Source organism: Motacilla alba, chromosome 12 (assembly GCF_015832195.1).
Source record: "Motacilla alba alba isolate MOTALB_02 chromosome 12, Motacilla_alba_V1.0_pri, whole genome shotgun sequence".
Classification (NCBI taxonomy): domain Eukaryota; kingdom Metazoa; phylum Chordata; class Aves; order Passeriformes; family Motacillidae; genus Motacilla; species Motacilla alba.
The window spans coordinates 4,644,379-4,660,578 of record NC_052027.1 but is presented as its reverse complement, the minus strand read 5'-3'; the positions used below and the strand labels follow the sequence as shown (position 1 = coordinate 4,660,578).

Here is a 16,200-nt window from a genome sequence, read left to right as displayed (position 1 = left end):
AGGACACTGCCACCGTGTCACCTCATTGTGCTTTCCTTTCCAGGAGACCTGGGAGCCCAGCAGCTCCCAATGCCAGGAGGGAGGTGGTGATGGCTCTGCCTCAGTGGGTTCAGCAGCTCTGCTCCTTTTGCTCTCACATCTGGGGGTGGTCCCAGCACTGAAAGTTGTCCTACACTGTTGCTCCAGCTCCTTTGAAATACATTTAAAATTGCAGGGGAATGGCTTGGAAAAGTGTTCCTGAGGTATTAAAATCAATGAGGCTTGACAGGATGCTGGCTCACAAGGCAAATGTGTGAGCACTGAGCAACACCGTTGTCTTTGCCTGTGACCTGAGCTTCACCCTTCCTTGAAACTGCTCCTTTTGCAGCTCAGTTTCTGGGAGTGATGCTCTTAACAGGAGCTGTGCTCTGGCATCATAGAGGGAGGTGATGGTTCCTGTGACAGACCCCTTTGTGTGACTGCTGTCCAAGAGCTGTGCAAGGAAATGAGGAGGCTGCTATGGTCAGCAGGAAGGGCCAGGGCATAAAAATATTTATATGCAATATTTGTGTGCAAAGTATGTAAATATCAATTGTTCTTAATATGTATATATAAGTGTCACCATGGGGTTGATGTCCATGTTGAGGATGCTGCCTCAAAGCAGGGTTTGGTGCATGGAGCACACAGCTCTGGGGGCTCTGGTCCTGCTCAAACTCTTTGCCTGCTCTCTTGCTGCTCAGCAGCGCCTCTCCAGAGCTCCCTGCTCCCTCTGGCTTTCCTCCTGTGCGCCTGTGGCTGCAGCAGGAGTCACACTTGGATTAAAAGCGTGGGGAACAGCACACTCTTGTGGGGCTGTGTCCTTCCCAGCACAGACCCAGCGGGCGCGGATTCCTGCGCTCCATCCCGGCGGCTCCATCCCGGCGAGCCCCCCCTGCTCCAAGGCGAGCTGTGATTCTCTGATGCCGTTTGCAGATTGCTTTCTGTGAGTGCAGCGTGTAATTCACACCAGGGGAGTCAGCTCCCGGCGGGCAGGCACGCAGCGGGGAGCAGGTGCTGTATGAGGAACGGGGCATTGCTCTTGTGTTCAGCACTGTTTCTTTAGCCACTTCAAATACATTTAGTCAAAATCTTTCAATGTCTTCAAGACCTTTGATCTGATCCTCATTTTAACTGAATGCTGCTGTTCACTGGGCACGAGTGATTGCTGCTTAGATACTCTTTAATGCATTCCAGAACCACAGAATCATAGATTGGTTTGGGTTGGGACTTTATTAATATTCCTCTTCTTTTTTCCCTGCTAAAAAGCAGTTTATAGAGCAGGTTGTTGCAAAAGAAATTACTTCAGCACTTGTAAATAATAAAATAACTTCTGATTCTCTGACCACTAAAGTAATTTTGTTCAAACAGATCCATGAAGAACTTGCACTGCAAGGACCCAGCTGGGACTTTCTGCTTTTCTCTTTGGAGTAATGCATCATAAGAGAATAAGCAGAGATCTTAGGTCTAATATAATAGTTCTGTTTGAAAAAGCAGGAACTAAATCAATGCTGAATAAATGGAAAAGAATTAAATTCATGCTAGACATTAAAAAAAAATGCACCTCAAACAATGAGGGGTATTTTAAAAAATCACTGTTTTATTAATAATACTTTCCACCCCTTTCCCTTGATCTTTTGATGACAAGCCTGGCAAAGGCACTTTTTTATCAGACACTGAAGCAATTTTTCTGCTGTCATGTGCCTTTCTTGATACACACACGTTAGTCACGCAGCCGTTTTATGTTCTTTAGCATATTTTAATATATAATTAAAAATGTGCCTGTCTGCTACCAAGCAACCAAGCACGTCAGGGGCTGATTGTGTTCTGTCACCCACAGCAGAAGGGAGGGTAAAAAAATAATAATAATCATGTGTTCACTTTTCAGTCCTAATTGTGCTTCATCTCCTTGGATATGTTGTCACAGACACAACCACTGGCTTCTGAAGGCAGAGGCAAAGCCAACATGAGGGAATGGCTGGCAGGTGACCCAAAGCTAGGTCACTGTCACCAGTAACACATTGGTCCTGGATGCTGGGCTTTTAATGTGCTTTTGTGACACTTTTTAGTTCAGTTCACCTCGACCCTGCTAAGCTGCACCTTCTCTTTCCCAGGAAATGGAGTTCCAAATGCCTCTGGGCTCCTGAGAGTCTCTCCCTGGACATTTAAAATAAGCAACTCAAGATGATGTTTGAATCGTGTCTCCTCCACTGAGGTAGATGGGAGCAGGACACTGTGCTGCAGGACACTGACTTGGGGAGAAGATAATCCTGTGCTTCATTCATTTCTAGGTTATCTGGTGTGAAAAATGGCCCACACAGCTGCTGGAGAGGAGGAGGACCATTTGTGAGTGTGCCCAGGTGATCACTGTAAGCACAACATTAAATGCCTCTCAGCACCTTTGGGCCTCAGACTGCTGTCCCTGAGGCTCTCTCATGCTCCCCAAAGGTTGGGGTCATGGAATATTTCAGGTTGGAAGAGACCACAGTGGGTCATCTGGTCCAACCTCTCTGCTTGATCAGGGTCATCCCAGAGCACAGGATTGTGCCCAGACAGTTCTGGAATACCCCCAGTGAGGGAGACTCCACACTCTCTCTGGACAGTCTGGTCCAGTGCACAGTCACTGCACAACAAAGAAGTTCTTCCTCAAGTTCAGGTGGAACTTTCTCTGCATCAATTTCTGCCTGAGCAGAGCCTGGTCCATCCTCTGACTCCTTCCTTCAGGCACTCATGGGCTCTCACTTGCCCTCCTGTTGCACTGTTTCTGTCTGTTCTAGCAAAGCTGGTGGATCCCTGAGAGAAGCAGTGATGCTCTTCCCACACAGTGGCTGCTGTCAGAAACCCACTGAAAGAGCCTGTGTTTGGTGGTCTGGAAAAAGGAGACAAGTTCACTGGTATCCTCAGCCCCAACTCATTTAACTCTGGGAATTATGGGTTTATTTTTAAGAAGTTGTGGCTCTGAGGATGTGCTCTAAAGCTCCTCGGTAAGCTGGTACCATCTGTGTGAAACCCTGTCCTGAAACTGGAGGGATGCACTGCTCTGGAGAAGGCTGAGCAGGGCTTTCTGTGTAGTTTTAAGCACCTCTTCTCCAGGATCAAGAGGAAAAGGGATTTATTATGTCAGCTCTATGCCACACTTCTCCAGTCTGTGTCTCTTAAGCATGTGCAAAAGTACCCAGGAACCTACACTGTGGGCAGCAATGTAATCATTAGTTCAAAAGTTTTTCAATTTTAGTAGCTTTTATTACTTCAGCAAAACAGAAGCCAGCACATCAGCACAAACTGGTGTGGGACAAAAACACCAGGGGAAAAAAAACAAATAATGTTGTAAATAATTCAAAGGCTGTTTGTTGATTGCAATTCCTTTGATTGGACCTCCAGGGAGAAGGATGGCATTACTTTTACATTTTCCACCATCAGCATCCATTATATAATCTGCTCAGAGTCTGCCAGGATCCTGAGACATGACACTGGAGCTGCTTGAAGATGATGAACTCGCTTGGAGTCCTCCAATTTCTCTTGGTTTTCCCCAGCTGGCCTTATCTAACCAGAAAAGACTGAGATGGGAAAGGAGCCAGGGTCTGACAGGTACGAGGAGCCCTGTGGCAGATGTGGGGACACCAGGGGGTTCTGCAGTGTTGCCAGGAGCCCAGCTTTGTTCTTAGGCAGCAGTGCTGCAAACTGTGCCCTGCTTGTCACCCCGGTGGCTTGCAGGGGTTACAAACCCAAACCACCACAAACATTTGGGCAGCAAGAGGAGACTTGCCAGCATGTCCTCAGTATCTGAGAGTCCCAAGACAAAGGGCTACCATTCTGCCAGGAGACAGTCCCCAGGTGCTCCCCAGCAGCAGTATTTACTGATCTGTGACTTGTGATGGTGCCTCTAATCAGAGTGTGTCATTCCCTTATACTGGGTGCAAAGGCTGGCAGATGAGCTTCTTTGTTTTGCTCTTTTGAACGGGAGAAAACAAGAAGAACACCAAGAAGAAAAGAATGACCAGTGAAGGTGATAACCTGCTTGAGATATTTTATATAGCGTAGAAATTTTGCATGGTGCCATACCATGGTTTATGAGTCAGCTACACCTGCTTGTGTCAGGGGTCCAAGCACAAGCAATGGTGGGACACCAATGGCAAAGGCCATGGCAGTTACCAGCTTGGATTAACTAAATACATGAATCCTGGTCACTTTCTCTGAAAGAAGACCATTTGCTATGAACTACACTACTGGCATTCTGTGGTTTCACTTGTGAGCGATCCCTCCTTCAGCAATAATAGATTCCCATTCAAACAAAGCAATTGAAAAAGGCAAGTCACAACAGATGCCAATATTCTGCTTGTTCCATGCAGCTCTGGAGTGTATGCAGTGTCACAGGTGCTTCTGGATTTATCTTGTTCAGAACTCAGTTCTGGCCACTGCCTTACAGTGGCACACAGCTCAGGCTTGGGGCAGGACCATCACCTTGGGCTTGCAGCTCTTCCTCCAGCCCCATCTTGCAGTCCTTGACCCACAGCTTGTATGCTCTTTCCAGGGTCTCTTCACTGGTGTCATTGAATATGTCTGGAAGATAAGAGCTGTAGTTAACAGGACATCCAGAGGAGCTTTTCCTGCCTGCACACACTGACTGGCTGTGGCAGAGTCACTCCAGCTTGTGAGAGCCTTTTGTCTTGTGTGTGGAGACTGAGCTTCATGGAAATGGTGTGTAAAGGAAAGAGATGGCAGTACCATGCATTGCTTCTGTGTTAGGGGCTGGTTAGCTTTCATTTTTAAATCTTATGAGTATTTCACCCCTGATATTAAACAGATACTATTTAGTTTGCAAATATTATTTCTAGGCACAGTAAAAAATTAAATTCATTTTGCCAAGGATATTTAACAAATATTTTCAAGTATAGCAGAGGAGTTGTTTTTCTCTTTTCCCCTTGCTGGTTTTTCTGCCAGAGCACTGCATTTCCCTTTGCAAAATGAATTGAATAATCACAATGCAATTAATTAGACCTCAGTCCTTAACAGAGTTCTGGGGCTTGTACACAGGAGGGATCCTCTCTGGGTTTAATGAGATGCGAAAAAGAGTGCAAGAAACGCACAACTGCAAACCACAGGGCACATTTCCCAGACTGTCCCTGCCTGCCAAATGCACAACTGCAAACCACAGTTTGGGAGAACATTTCCCAGGCTGTCACTGCCTGACAAGTGCCCCCTCGGGGGCTCCCTGGGGTCCCTCAGGCCGTACCTGCCACGCCGAGGCCGGTGGGCAGGGGCATCCGCAGCTGTCCCCCGCTGTGCTTGAGGCGCTCCCGCAGGGCTCTCTGGATGAGGGCCCAGCTGCAGCCGCTGTGCCAGACTGGCAGCTCCAGGCCCCGCATGCACTGCAGGATCTGCTCCTTCTCCTCGGCGCCCAGCAGCCCGCGCGCGTGGGCCACGTACGTCATGAACGCCATGTCGACGTTCACGGCTTCCCCGTGCATCAGCGACGGCAGAACCCTCTGCAGCACAGAGAAGGTGGGTGGCAGAACAGGTTTGGGGTGGCAAATAGGAAACAAGTGGGGTTTATTGCTAAAAGTGTCCCTGAAAACCGACATTTGAGTCACTGCGGTTGCTGGATGTCGGCATCTTGTGATTTACGGGTTGCTAGGATGAGCCGTGTTACACGTGATTAATCGCAGCTAAAATCTCCCATTTGGGATCCAGGACCTAATTCTCCTCTCATCTAAATCGCTGATAGAGCACCATGAGATGGAGGGATGGGCTCTGAATATTGGATAGGGTGTAGGTGTCTCCCCTCATTCCTCAATGGCAGTTTCTCCCCAGCAATACGGGCTATGGCCTCCATGCCTTTGTGCTGTTACAGCTCATGTTGGTGATTTTCAGTGGCTTCACTGCAATCTGGTTTTCTTTGAGCTTCAGTAAGAGCCCAGTAAGAAGCAACAACTGGAGTGAGGCCTGAATTGGAAATAGGTGGATGTGTGGGGGAAATGGGGCAGGAGAAGGAGTCCCTTTGACACCAGGCCAGTGTGTTGGGTGACCTAGCATGTGCAAATCTGGAATTTCAACTCCTTTTCACAAGGTTTTCATGAAGCCTATTGAATTTTTTTAATTTTGCCTTTGAAGTGGATATTGCAATATAAAGTCTGTCACTCACCATTTCCAGCTCTGGGCTAATAAGGTGGCCAAAATCAACCAGTCTGTCCAGGTCATCCTCCCAGAGGTTGGGAGCCAGCTCTTCCAGCATCGTTTCAATGGCAATCCTGGTAGTCTGCAGTGCAGCATCCCCATGGTGAGCAAAGCTGTTGCAGGACTGAAACTTGGTGTCCAGTAGGTATTTTCCATGGTTCTTGAGCAGGTCAAACAGCCCTTTGTGTTTCATGAGGGCCATCTGGGACAAAGAAGAGATAATTAAGGATAATTGTCTGGTCTTTGTATGTGCTGTTGGAAACTTGAGTATTTCAGTAGATTGGACTGCAATAACACGATACACACTAGTTCCTCTGCTGCTGAGCAGCTCTGCCCATGCTGGGGGCTTGTTATGCACTCCCATAGCCCAGCAGGTGGTTTGCAATGAGCTTTGGTTATTTGTGTGCCTGGAAGGAAACTCGGGACTGGATGGTGGCCATCCCCAGGACAGGGACTGGGCGGTGGGGCCACCACCTTGGAGTTGCTCTCAGGGCACTGGAAGGAGGGAAAACACTGCAGCATAGAGAATATGAAGGCTTGGAAATGATGTCCTTGTTAGAAGTACATATATTTTCCCTCTCTGACTCATGCATTAGCCCCACCCCTGCAGTGGGGAATGGTGACCTGAGGGTTTCACAGTGCCTGCCAGAAACCTCCAGATATCCTGGGGATTTCTCACTGTGCAAGCACTGAAAATTGCTGTTGATGAACTCATCTCTAATACACTTTAATAGCTTGAACTCTGCTTTATCAAAAGTTTCCAAAGCTCTCCAGACATAAAGCCATTTACTGTGCACTTTCCAGGTAATTTTAGAAGTAGAATTTGCCTCGCAGGAGATTGATTGACCACACTCGACATACCCACTGAGGTAGGTGCAAATGATCTTGCAGATTATTAATCCCCAGCATAATGAGTCTCAGATTCTCTGCCAGGAGTTCATTACAGAGTGCTATGGAGCAGCCTTACTGGAAAGATGAGGCTTTTCTTCCCTGGTTTTGCTGTGTCTCCTACGAGTTTTTGCTGTTTCTGGCTGTGAGTTTTGGAGTTCCCTCTGCAGGGTTAGCACTGGACACTGAGTGTAAGGGATGTTTTAACTAATTTAGCAGCTGTAAAAAAAAAATATATATATAGACTCAATGAAAATGTCCTCATCCACCCTTGATGACCCACCTTGATTCCTCTAACTTGTTTATACAATGCCATGGATGCTGCTGGACATTTTACTTTCCAATACTTGAAAGGGGGAAGAAAGATGAGGATAAACTTTTTAGTAGGGCCTGTTGTGCTAGAACAGGGATAGTGGTTTAAACTGAAAGCAGATAGATTCAGGCTAGTTGTGAGGAAGAAATGTTTTACAATGGGGGTAATGAAACCCTGGAATGAGTTTTCCAGGGACTGATAAATGCCCCATTCCTGGAAACACTCAAGAACTCGTTGGATGGGGCTTTGAGCAACGGGACCTCGTGAAAGGTATCCCTGCTCATGGCAGGAGGATTGGATTTGGTGACCTCCAAAGGTCCCTTCCAACCCAAACCACTGTATGACTTTTCAGTTTTGAGAACTGCACATGCAAAAGCTCATACCTTTAAAATTTCCCCGAGGCCATTGGAGATGTGCCGCCGAGGGATGCTCTGGAGGAAGGATCTGTCCAGGAAACTCGCCACGGGGGGCGTGTAGCCCCCGAGCTTGTTCTTACACTGCAGAAAGTTCACCCCGTTCTTGGCCCCCACGCTGGCATCCACGTAGGAGAGGAGGGTGGTGGGGACCCGAATGTAGGGGGTGCGTCTCCTGTAGAGCGACGCGGCGAGGCCCACGATGTCCAGGCACACGCCCCCGCCGATGGCGATGATGGGCTCCGTGCGCCGGTCCAGGCTGAAGCTCTGCACCTCGTGCAAGATGTTCAACACCAAGTCCATGGATTTTGTTTCCTCGGTGGTCGGCAGGGCGAGGATTTTGTGCTGGACGTTGTTCTCTTCGAAGTATTCTCTGACTTTGGAGCCGTAAAGTTTGTCGACGACTTCGTCTATGACGATGAAGCGCCGCAGTTTCCTCTTGCTGGCCGTGGCCAGCTCTGTTTGCTGGGGATCAGTGATGTGACCCCAGAGCAGAGTGGTGTTAGAGGGCTCCAGAATGTTGTACGTTTCTACCACTTTGTAGCAGAAATAGATGGGAGCTTCAATTATCCAGGAAATCCCACCTTCGGAGATGCACTCACCTCTGGCAAGGATCAGAAAACATGGTTTGAAATCACTGTATTCCTAGCTTGACCTTTGCATGTCTGAACGAGTTTAAGGATGTAGCTGGGAGATAAAGAATGTGGAGTCTCCTGCCCCTGCACTACCGAAACATGGGGCTGTGAGGGTGGGTTACCTCCCTGGGCATCAGGGTTCAGCAATTTTATTCATGAAGAAGCTCTCCAAGGTCTAAGTGAAGAGTTAAATGTCTGAATTCCTACATAGAATTAAAAAGATATAGTCTAGAAGGGCTGGGGCATGTTTTTCATGCTAGAATTTGAAAACCCATAGAGAATGAGAAAGGCCAATCATTTCAGCTTTCAGAAAGGGAGTGGGGAAGAGAAGAGGTTGCCAAAATTTTCCACATTTATGGAAGAAGCATCCTCTGATGGTGTATCTGGGTGGTAAGAGTTAATTTATTCCTGTCTATCTACACAAAGCCACACATCTCCATTCAGACCTGTGTTTCTACAATGCTCTAGTTGAACTAGCAGATCTCTACCTCGAAATAGGTGTGATAGAAATGGGAAGTGCTCCTGAAGAGGGAAAGAAAATGATTTGGGGGTTGGCAAACAATTCCACATTAGACTTTTCAAGGGTAAATAAAAGCCAAAATTAGTTATCTATCTAAACTAATGAAAGACACAGCTCTACAACCCCTTCCTTCTGTGGGATGGGCAAACCAGGCAAAAAACAAGTTGGGAATCAAAAAGAAAAAAAAAACCAAACAAAACAAACCACGCAGAAGGAAACATGAAAACATATTTTATAAGAGACTGTTTTTTGAGCAGCATTTTGGTAAAAAAATGAGTTTCTGTGATGTTCATTGGATAATCAGATTTCCCTACATGCCCAATTTCTTTTCACATGCCTGAACATTCACTTAGAGGTCAAAAGAGATGCTTCTCTGCTTTCTTTACCAAATTGTCTCTAAGTCTTAAACTCTTAAAGACTCTAAGCCCTTAAACTTCATAGCTGTTAAAGATAACCAGTGAGGATTTACACCTTCCAGAAAATTTTTTCTGGGCCTTTCAAATATGGTATCGGAAAAAGCATTGTTGTGCACATTTCAATGCACCATCTTATAGCTGTACTCAACTCCATGTGCATTCACATCTGGTGTGTGACCCTTCTAAGAGACAAGGATGGTTTGGAATATTTTTTGGTGGAATCAGCTTTGGGTGCTGGATGGTACAACCAGTACCCATTGCAACCCCTCTGCTCTATGGAGATCATGGAGAATTTGGGGCTGAGCATGACCTTGTGGGAGCATATATCAGCTGAGGATTTTTCTGTATGTTCTTGGGCCCTAGGTTCATCCTTCTATTGACTGAGGTCCAGCAGGCTGGTTTTGGGTCTGCCAAAGTCCTGCTGCAGCTCTGCCTGGGTGATGCTCGTGTGAGTGTGGGGTCACTGCCAGTGGTGGTGAAGGTCCCTCTGACCTGAGAAAAGGGTTGGACTTGTGTCATTAACATCTGAGCATGACAAAGGCTGGAAAACTTCTGACATGCAGAAGAGAACTGCATTAAAAAAAGATCTGCATCATGAATGGAGCTCCATGTGCTTGTGAAAAGGAGCATGCTGTAATTAAAAGATAATTAACTGGAGAGATGTACTATCAGCAAAGAGCTGTGTGTATCCCTGGGGGAAAGTTTTGTCTTTGCTCTATCTGAAGCAGCATTAGGTGACTTCTGCAGTTTGAGGGATGTGTTAAGGGTTTTGCTCCTGTCAGTGACAGTTTATTTTTCCCACCTACCCATTTCATTTGTCTGCAACCACCTCTATAAACCCATCTGTCTCCCATGCCTCGGTGTGAGATTTTGCGCACGCACAGATTGAATTTTCACAGAACTGGAGAAAATGAGCCCAAGTGCAGCACACAGATGTCCCTGCGTAAGCTTTTCAGAAGTTCAAAGAAAATTCCTGTCTACAAAAATGGAGGCTGTTGATAAAATTCCCTCTGTAACTCTGAGCTGTGTCAAGGAGCACTGCAACCGCCTGTGCTGCCATACTGCCCATGTTCCCAAGACATGTTCCCAGGTTTGTACATTAGGTCAGGCCGGATGGGGCTTGGAGCACCCTGGTCTAGTGGAAGGTGTGCCTGCCCACCTTAGGGGCTTGGATTAGATGACCTTCAAAGATCCCTTCCAGCCTGAACTATTCTGTAATTCTGTCATTGCGGGTTGAAGCCGCCATGGCACCCAAAATGGTTTTTCCATCCCACCAAGACCCCCCAGTTTGGCTGGCCAGAGCAGCACAGGCTCCTTCTTATACTCACATTGTTGCCTCAGAGAGAGTGACCTCGTCCTCGTCCTTGGAAAGGGCTTCTCCTTTCTTGACGCGGCACCACGTGCTCTTGACTCGCACCAGCTGGAAATCCGTCTGCCGGGGCTCCTGGGCCATGGTGGCTCCTGGGACTGCTGCAGCACGCGCCTCTTCTGTCACCAGCATGCTTCCAGAAGGGGAAATCTCCCTACCCAGAGATCTCCCATCACTGGGTGCCTTTGAGGTGCTTTTTAAAGGCTGCAGGGTGACCAGGCACCGGGAGGGGAGGTCTCGTCTCCATGTGAGAGACTAATTACAAAACTGAGATTACCTAATCTGGGATGCACGTTAGGGGTGGCAGGAGTGTTTGAAGACACGTGCGACTGCCAGGATGGAGTTGTGTAATCAGCTGGTTTTATAATTCTTAAGATGTACAATAGAAGTGCATACATTAACTTCCAACATGATGCCCTACAGCAAATTTAAAGTTATGAAAGGCAGTTTGTGTGATTCTTCACATCACTCAGGAACCTCCTTTGCTGAGCAGAGCCTCTGATCTGGCTGCAGCTCTATGCTGCTCTTATGGGAGCAGAAGCATGGGGATCAATACCAGCTGGTTAAACCTCTTTTGAGTTCACATTCCTGGGATTTTCTTGAATTGAGGAACAAAACTATATATATATAATAGATATTCTTGCTTTTATGGTGGGTTTAAAAAAATTATCAGAGAGCATTTATCTCCTGAAGGGCTGTTCGGGGCATGAGCTGGGTTTTGATCCCCACGTGACTGGGGGATGCACAATTCACTTTTCCATGTGATCTTCCAGCTGGGGCTTTTGGAAGGCCCCAGGCTCAGGTTGCCACACAAAGTATTCCCTTGGCATACAGCTCTGTGTGCTGAGCACAGGAAGACCTTCCTTTGATTTCACCAGCAGTGCCTGAAGGCACAAACCTGTCTTTGCCACCTTCTCAGCCATGTTTCTGAAAGCTGTCCTTGTTCAGAAACAAAGATCAAGAAAACCAAAATCAGATGTAAAAGCAGAGGCAGGAAAAAATGGGTCCTAAAGAACCCGCTGTGTTATTGCTGTGAAGGCTTAATTGCAGCCAATTTCACTTTGGAACCTTCATCTGTCTCAAAATTAATATTGAGAAAAAGTTGCAAGAAAAATCTCCAAAGCCATGTAGCCCTGCTCCAAAAAGTGCCTAACTCCTGACTCCAGTCCTCACTGCTGGCTTCATCTCCAGATGGCAAAGTGCTTTTTAAAGAGGACAGGCTGTTAACCCCATTTTGTAGAAGAAGAAAATAGAGTCTCAGAAGTGAAACAACTTTCCCAAAGTCACCTTAAAGCTAGTGCCCTTTAGATGGCACACTAAAGCTTGTAGCCTGTTTACCAAATACTTTTCTGGAATTTTAAGTCCCAATCTAAACACAATTTTTATTGCTTTCTGCGGGAACTGCAATTCTAATGCAGTTTGTTGTTTACTAAATCATAAAATAGAACAATCTTAGGTATGCCAAGAGGTTTGTTTTTTAAATCTTGTTTATTTTTTTAATTAATAACAATGCAGTCAGCATTGAGACTTCTTTTATTTGCTTTTCTTTTACTCTTTCATCGCGTGCATTTAATTATTTTCTATTTATACTTCCCTATTCTATTCTGAGGACACTGAAATATCTTCTGTTACATTTGAGAAGATGACAAATTAACTTTCCACAGCCCCTTGCTTGCCAGCACCAATGACTGCCGTGTCTCTGTACCTTCCATCCCGCAGAGGGGCTGCCAAGAGCCCTGTGTGAGCTCCCTCAGCCTGCTTACCTCCCCTGCTCTGGGGTGTCTCTGCACACTTTGTAGGTACATTGAGTCTGTCCTTGAGTGAATGAGCCCGGGGTGATACATCCCAGAGGTGACAGATGCTGTTCTGGTTATGGGGTAATCCATATTTCCTCACTGCCTTCAGTTTGTGTTTCATCTGGATGAGGAGGAGATGGCCAGCCCACCTCAGCTCCATCACACTTTAAGGACTTTGCTTTAATTCCTCACCAGCCCTTTCTGCCCAAACCTGCTGCAGGCCACCTCAGGCTTTTGGATACCTGGGATGTTCCCACTGCTTGCTGCTGATACTTGCCTCAGGCAGTCCCTTCCTGGGACCCTTTCTTGGGGTGCAGATCAACTGGTAGCAGCTCCAGCAGAGAGCTGCCCCCCAGAGCAGGGGTTACTCCAGAGTGCGGCTGTACAGGGCAGTGGTGACCTTGTGCCTAAGGACCACTTGTAGATAATCTGGGGTTCAGAGTCCTGGGACCTTTTTGGCCCCATACCTGGTGGTTTAGCTGGGGCATGTCTATGATATGTAACTAGAAGGTTATGAAACTGCCAATTACTTTCTTGAGAGCCAGCAGCTTTCCAAGGTCAGGATGTGAACTTACTCTTATGTAAAGCAAAGGCTCTGAGAGTCGGCTCCTTTGTTGTGCCTTTCTCATGTCAGATGCTGTTGGATCTCACCTGCTGCCTGTGCTCTGGGTGGGTCAGGAGGGTGCAGCCCCAGCCTGGAGCCATCCTCCCCACGCAGCCTCTCCCCAGGGCTGGGGCTCTGCCCTGGTGATTGAGGGAGGAGACTCTGTCCCCTCCCCGGGCGCCCAAGCACCGACCTCCTGCTCTGCAGAGACAGCAAACCCACCACAGCATCCTCTGAGGCCAGGGGACAAGAAGGAACATGCATAACCCTTCAGGTAAACTCCCTGTGTGGGGTAGGGAGCTCCAGGAGAGTGGTGTGACAGGAGGGGACACCGTGTGATGCCCTAGTCCTAGGTCCCCACCTTCCCCCAGGAGGGGGTACCTGCAGGCTCTGTGGCTTGGCAGCAAGGAGCAGAGGGTGGGTTTGTCAGGGAGAGGAGAGAGGCTGAGCACAGGAGATGGGTTTGCAGGAACCTGGAGTGCAGGGAGTGGGACAATCCCAGGAGAAAGGAATGGTGGGGCGGTGGACACTTGCAATGTCAAGGGAGTTTTGGTTGTGACTAATTTCTGATGGATTTTCATGCTTGTTTTAGAAATAATTTCTCTCCCTAATGGGGCACTGGGGAGATTCATATTTTCAAGTTATTTCCCAGCAGTAGAACCTGTAGAAAATGCATCAGCTAGTGTGTATTTTCCTTGCTTTCCCCTGAAGTTTAGTCAGGGTTTAGATCCCTGGTTCATGCCATGAGCAGCAGCATCCCCTCTCTGGCTGCTCCCTCCTGCTCTTTCTCCTCATGCTCCCACTCCATCCCTAAGCTCCTGCCTGTCCCCAGGCCATCACTGCTGGCTTTGCTGCAGGCTCTGGCACTGTGGATGCTGAGGTTAAGGCTGAGCAGGCTGAGCTCTGCTGGGACATGCCCCCTGCAATGTCTGATGGCCACTCAGGTTTTGGCCACCCACCCCTGTCCCCACATGGGCCACGACAAGCTGGGACATGTTTGCACACTAAGGCAAAGAGGTGAGGGTTGGGATAAGCTGCTGTCGGTGCCTGAGGTGCCTTGGTGAATATGATGGCTGGAGCTGTTGGGGATGGGTTTAGCAGACTGGATTTCTGGGTGCTTAGCACCGAGCAGCTCCTGCCAAAGCACTTGGCACAGCACCAAAGATTCTGGCAGCAAAGTGTTCAGGTGGATCAGGCTCAGTGCTTTGCCCTGGCTGGGAAGGGGGGCTCTTTTGGAAGGCATTTCTGGGGGTGCAAAACAGATCTAGAGCCTGGAAGGTGACATGAGGATAGCCCTAAAATGGGAACCAAAGATTTGGTTTTTTTGGTCTCGTGTCTTTGCTTTGTTTTTGCCAAATCCAGACTGTTTTTCATCTCTGTGCCTCCTTTGGGGTGGCCCCCTGCAAACAGTAAAGTGTTCTCCTCTTTTCCCCACCTGAAAATTGGGGACAAAGCACAAACTGAGAGTTTAATTGAGATTCTGGAGCAGCAGGTCCCTCCACGGCACTGCACTGCCTGGCTGCTCAGCGGACACTGATGTCCTGCATGTACAGCCTTGCAATCCTGACTCCTGACTTTGATGTGAATCAAAAGTTCCTGATTTCAGACAGAGTAGAAGCTGCAATTTATTCTTCAGCTTAGCTGTAAAAGAGGGTGGCTGTGCTCTCAGCACCTGCCCAGGAAGATGCTGGGAACCATTCTGCTGGCAAGAATGGTCCATTCTAAGAATTGCCACCTTATCTTTCTTTATGAAGTTGCTGGAAACTTAAAGCATCCTTTCCTTCTCTTTCATGGTAGGGCTATTTTCAGCATTTTCTTCCTCTGAGTGAGCTGTTTTTCTTTTCTCCCATTGATGATAGTGCACAACTAGATGGCAAATGGAAAGAGATTTCTGTGCATACATAGATCCACTGGGACACAATCAGGAAATCTAATTTAGTGCTTAATATAGTCCAGCAGTTTTACTGGGGTTGTGAAATGAAGCACTTTTTCCTGGAATAACCTTAAAAAAAAAAAAAAAAGTAGTTACATAAAGTTTAGCTCACCTTAGTGCTCAGAGGCTTGGGCCAGGCAGCCAGCCCTGAGCTCTGCTCTGACTTGCCTGGTGCTTGCATAAATGAGGGCAATTCTGACCTCTGCTGTTGGCCCAAAGCATCATCAAGCTGCAAAAAATGCAGCACTCCCTGCAAAGGTTGTGTAAGCTTGGATGGAGTGCTGCTCCTGGCATGCCCTGCCTGTGCCCTCTCCCCGCAGCACCTCTTGGCTCTCACGTTTGGTGTTATAACACAGCTTACAAAACAGCTGCAGCTCAGTCCTGTTTCCTCCCCTTTGTGTGGCAGGCAATCCCTGTCTGTTACTTATCCAGAAGCAGAACATGATGATTACTGAAAGCCGACATGGATTATAAACATGTTTTTACCCCTAAATTAGCAAAAAAGCCTCGGAGAGCTTGGCAGGGAGGATGAGCAGATCCCAACCTCCAGCAGTCTCCAGCTGAGCAGTGGGAGCCTGGGGATGCTCCCTCAGGTAATGGTGAAATGCTGCAAGAAGAGGATGTGTCCTCTGCACTGGAAGTGTAGCTGGGCTGAGGTCAGCAAACCAGCATGGTTTGGGAAAGGGGTGGTTATTCCTGAAGTGCAATTATTTATAAAACTGCTGGAAGAGATAAAAGATTCCCCTGATGGTTAGAGATTGGGATGAGATATAAGTCATGGCGTTGTATCACAGGATCACTGAATGGGCTGTTCTGAAAAGAGGTTAAAGCCCATCACATTCCATCCCCCTGCCATGGGCAGGGACACCTTCCCCTATCCCAGGTTGCTCCAAGCCCTGTCCAGCCTGGCCTTGGGCACTGCCAGGGATCCAGGGGCAGCCACAGCTTCTCTGGGCACCCTGTGCCAGGGTCTCATCACCCTCTCAGAGTAAAATTTCTTCCTAATAGCTAATCTAAAACTATCCTCTTTCTGTCTGAAGCCATTCCCCCTTGTCCTGCCACTACATGCCTTCTATGCCTTCATCCTTGTAGGCTTCCTTCAGGTACTGGAAAGCCACAGAAGT

The 16,200-nt window shown here is 47.7% G+C and overlaps 2 protein-coding genes across 23 annotated transcripts in view; one reads left to right on the top strand and one right to left on the bottom strand.

Moving 5' to 3' along the window:
* Positions 1–3,204: 3,204 nt before the first annotated feature.
* LOC119706257 (2-epi-5-epi-valiolone synthase-like) lies at positions 3,205–10,934 on the bottom strand. The gene is made up of 5 exons (XM_038149620.1): positions 10,703–10,934; positions 7,774–8,407; positions 6,158–6,391; positions 5,249–5,501; positions 3,205–4,575 (listed from the first exon to the last, which is right to left on the bottom strand). Exons 1-5 carry the CDS (start codon positions 10,873–10,875, stop codon positions 4,436–4,438), a joined length of 1,434 nt encoding a protein of 477 aa, XP_038005548.1. The 5' UTR covers positions 10,876–10,934; the 3' UTR covers positions 3,205–4,435.
* Positions 10,935–13,226: 2,292 nt separating this feature from the next.
* The window catches only part of LOC119706209, a 346,096-nt gene continuing 343,122 nt past the window's right edge, over positions 13,227–16,200 (top strand). For 21 of the 22 annotated variants that reach the window (XR_005258447.1, XR_005258439.1, XR_005258441.1 and 18 more), the window contains exon 1: positions 13,227–13,417. Coding sequence is in view for 2 of the 22 variants with exons in the window: in XM_038149515.1 (XP_038005443.1) it covers positions 13,402–13,417 (16 nt within the window). In the remaining 20 variants the exon portion in view is untranslated. The remainder of the gene's footprint in view (positions 13,418–16,200) is intronic. The other variant, XM_038149514.1, reaches the window with a different exon arrangement.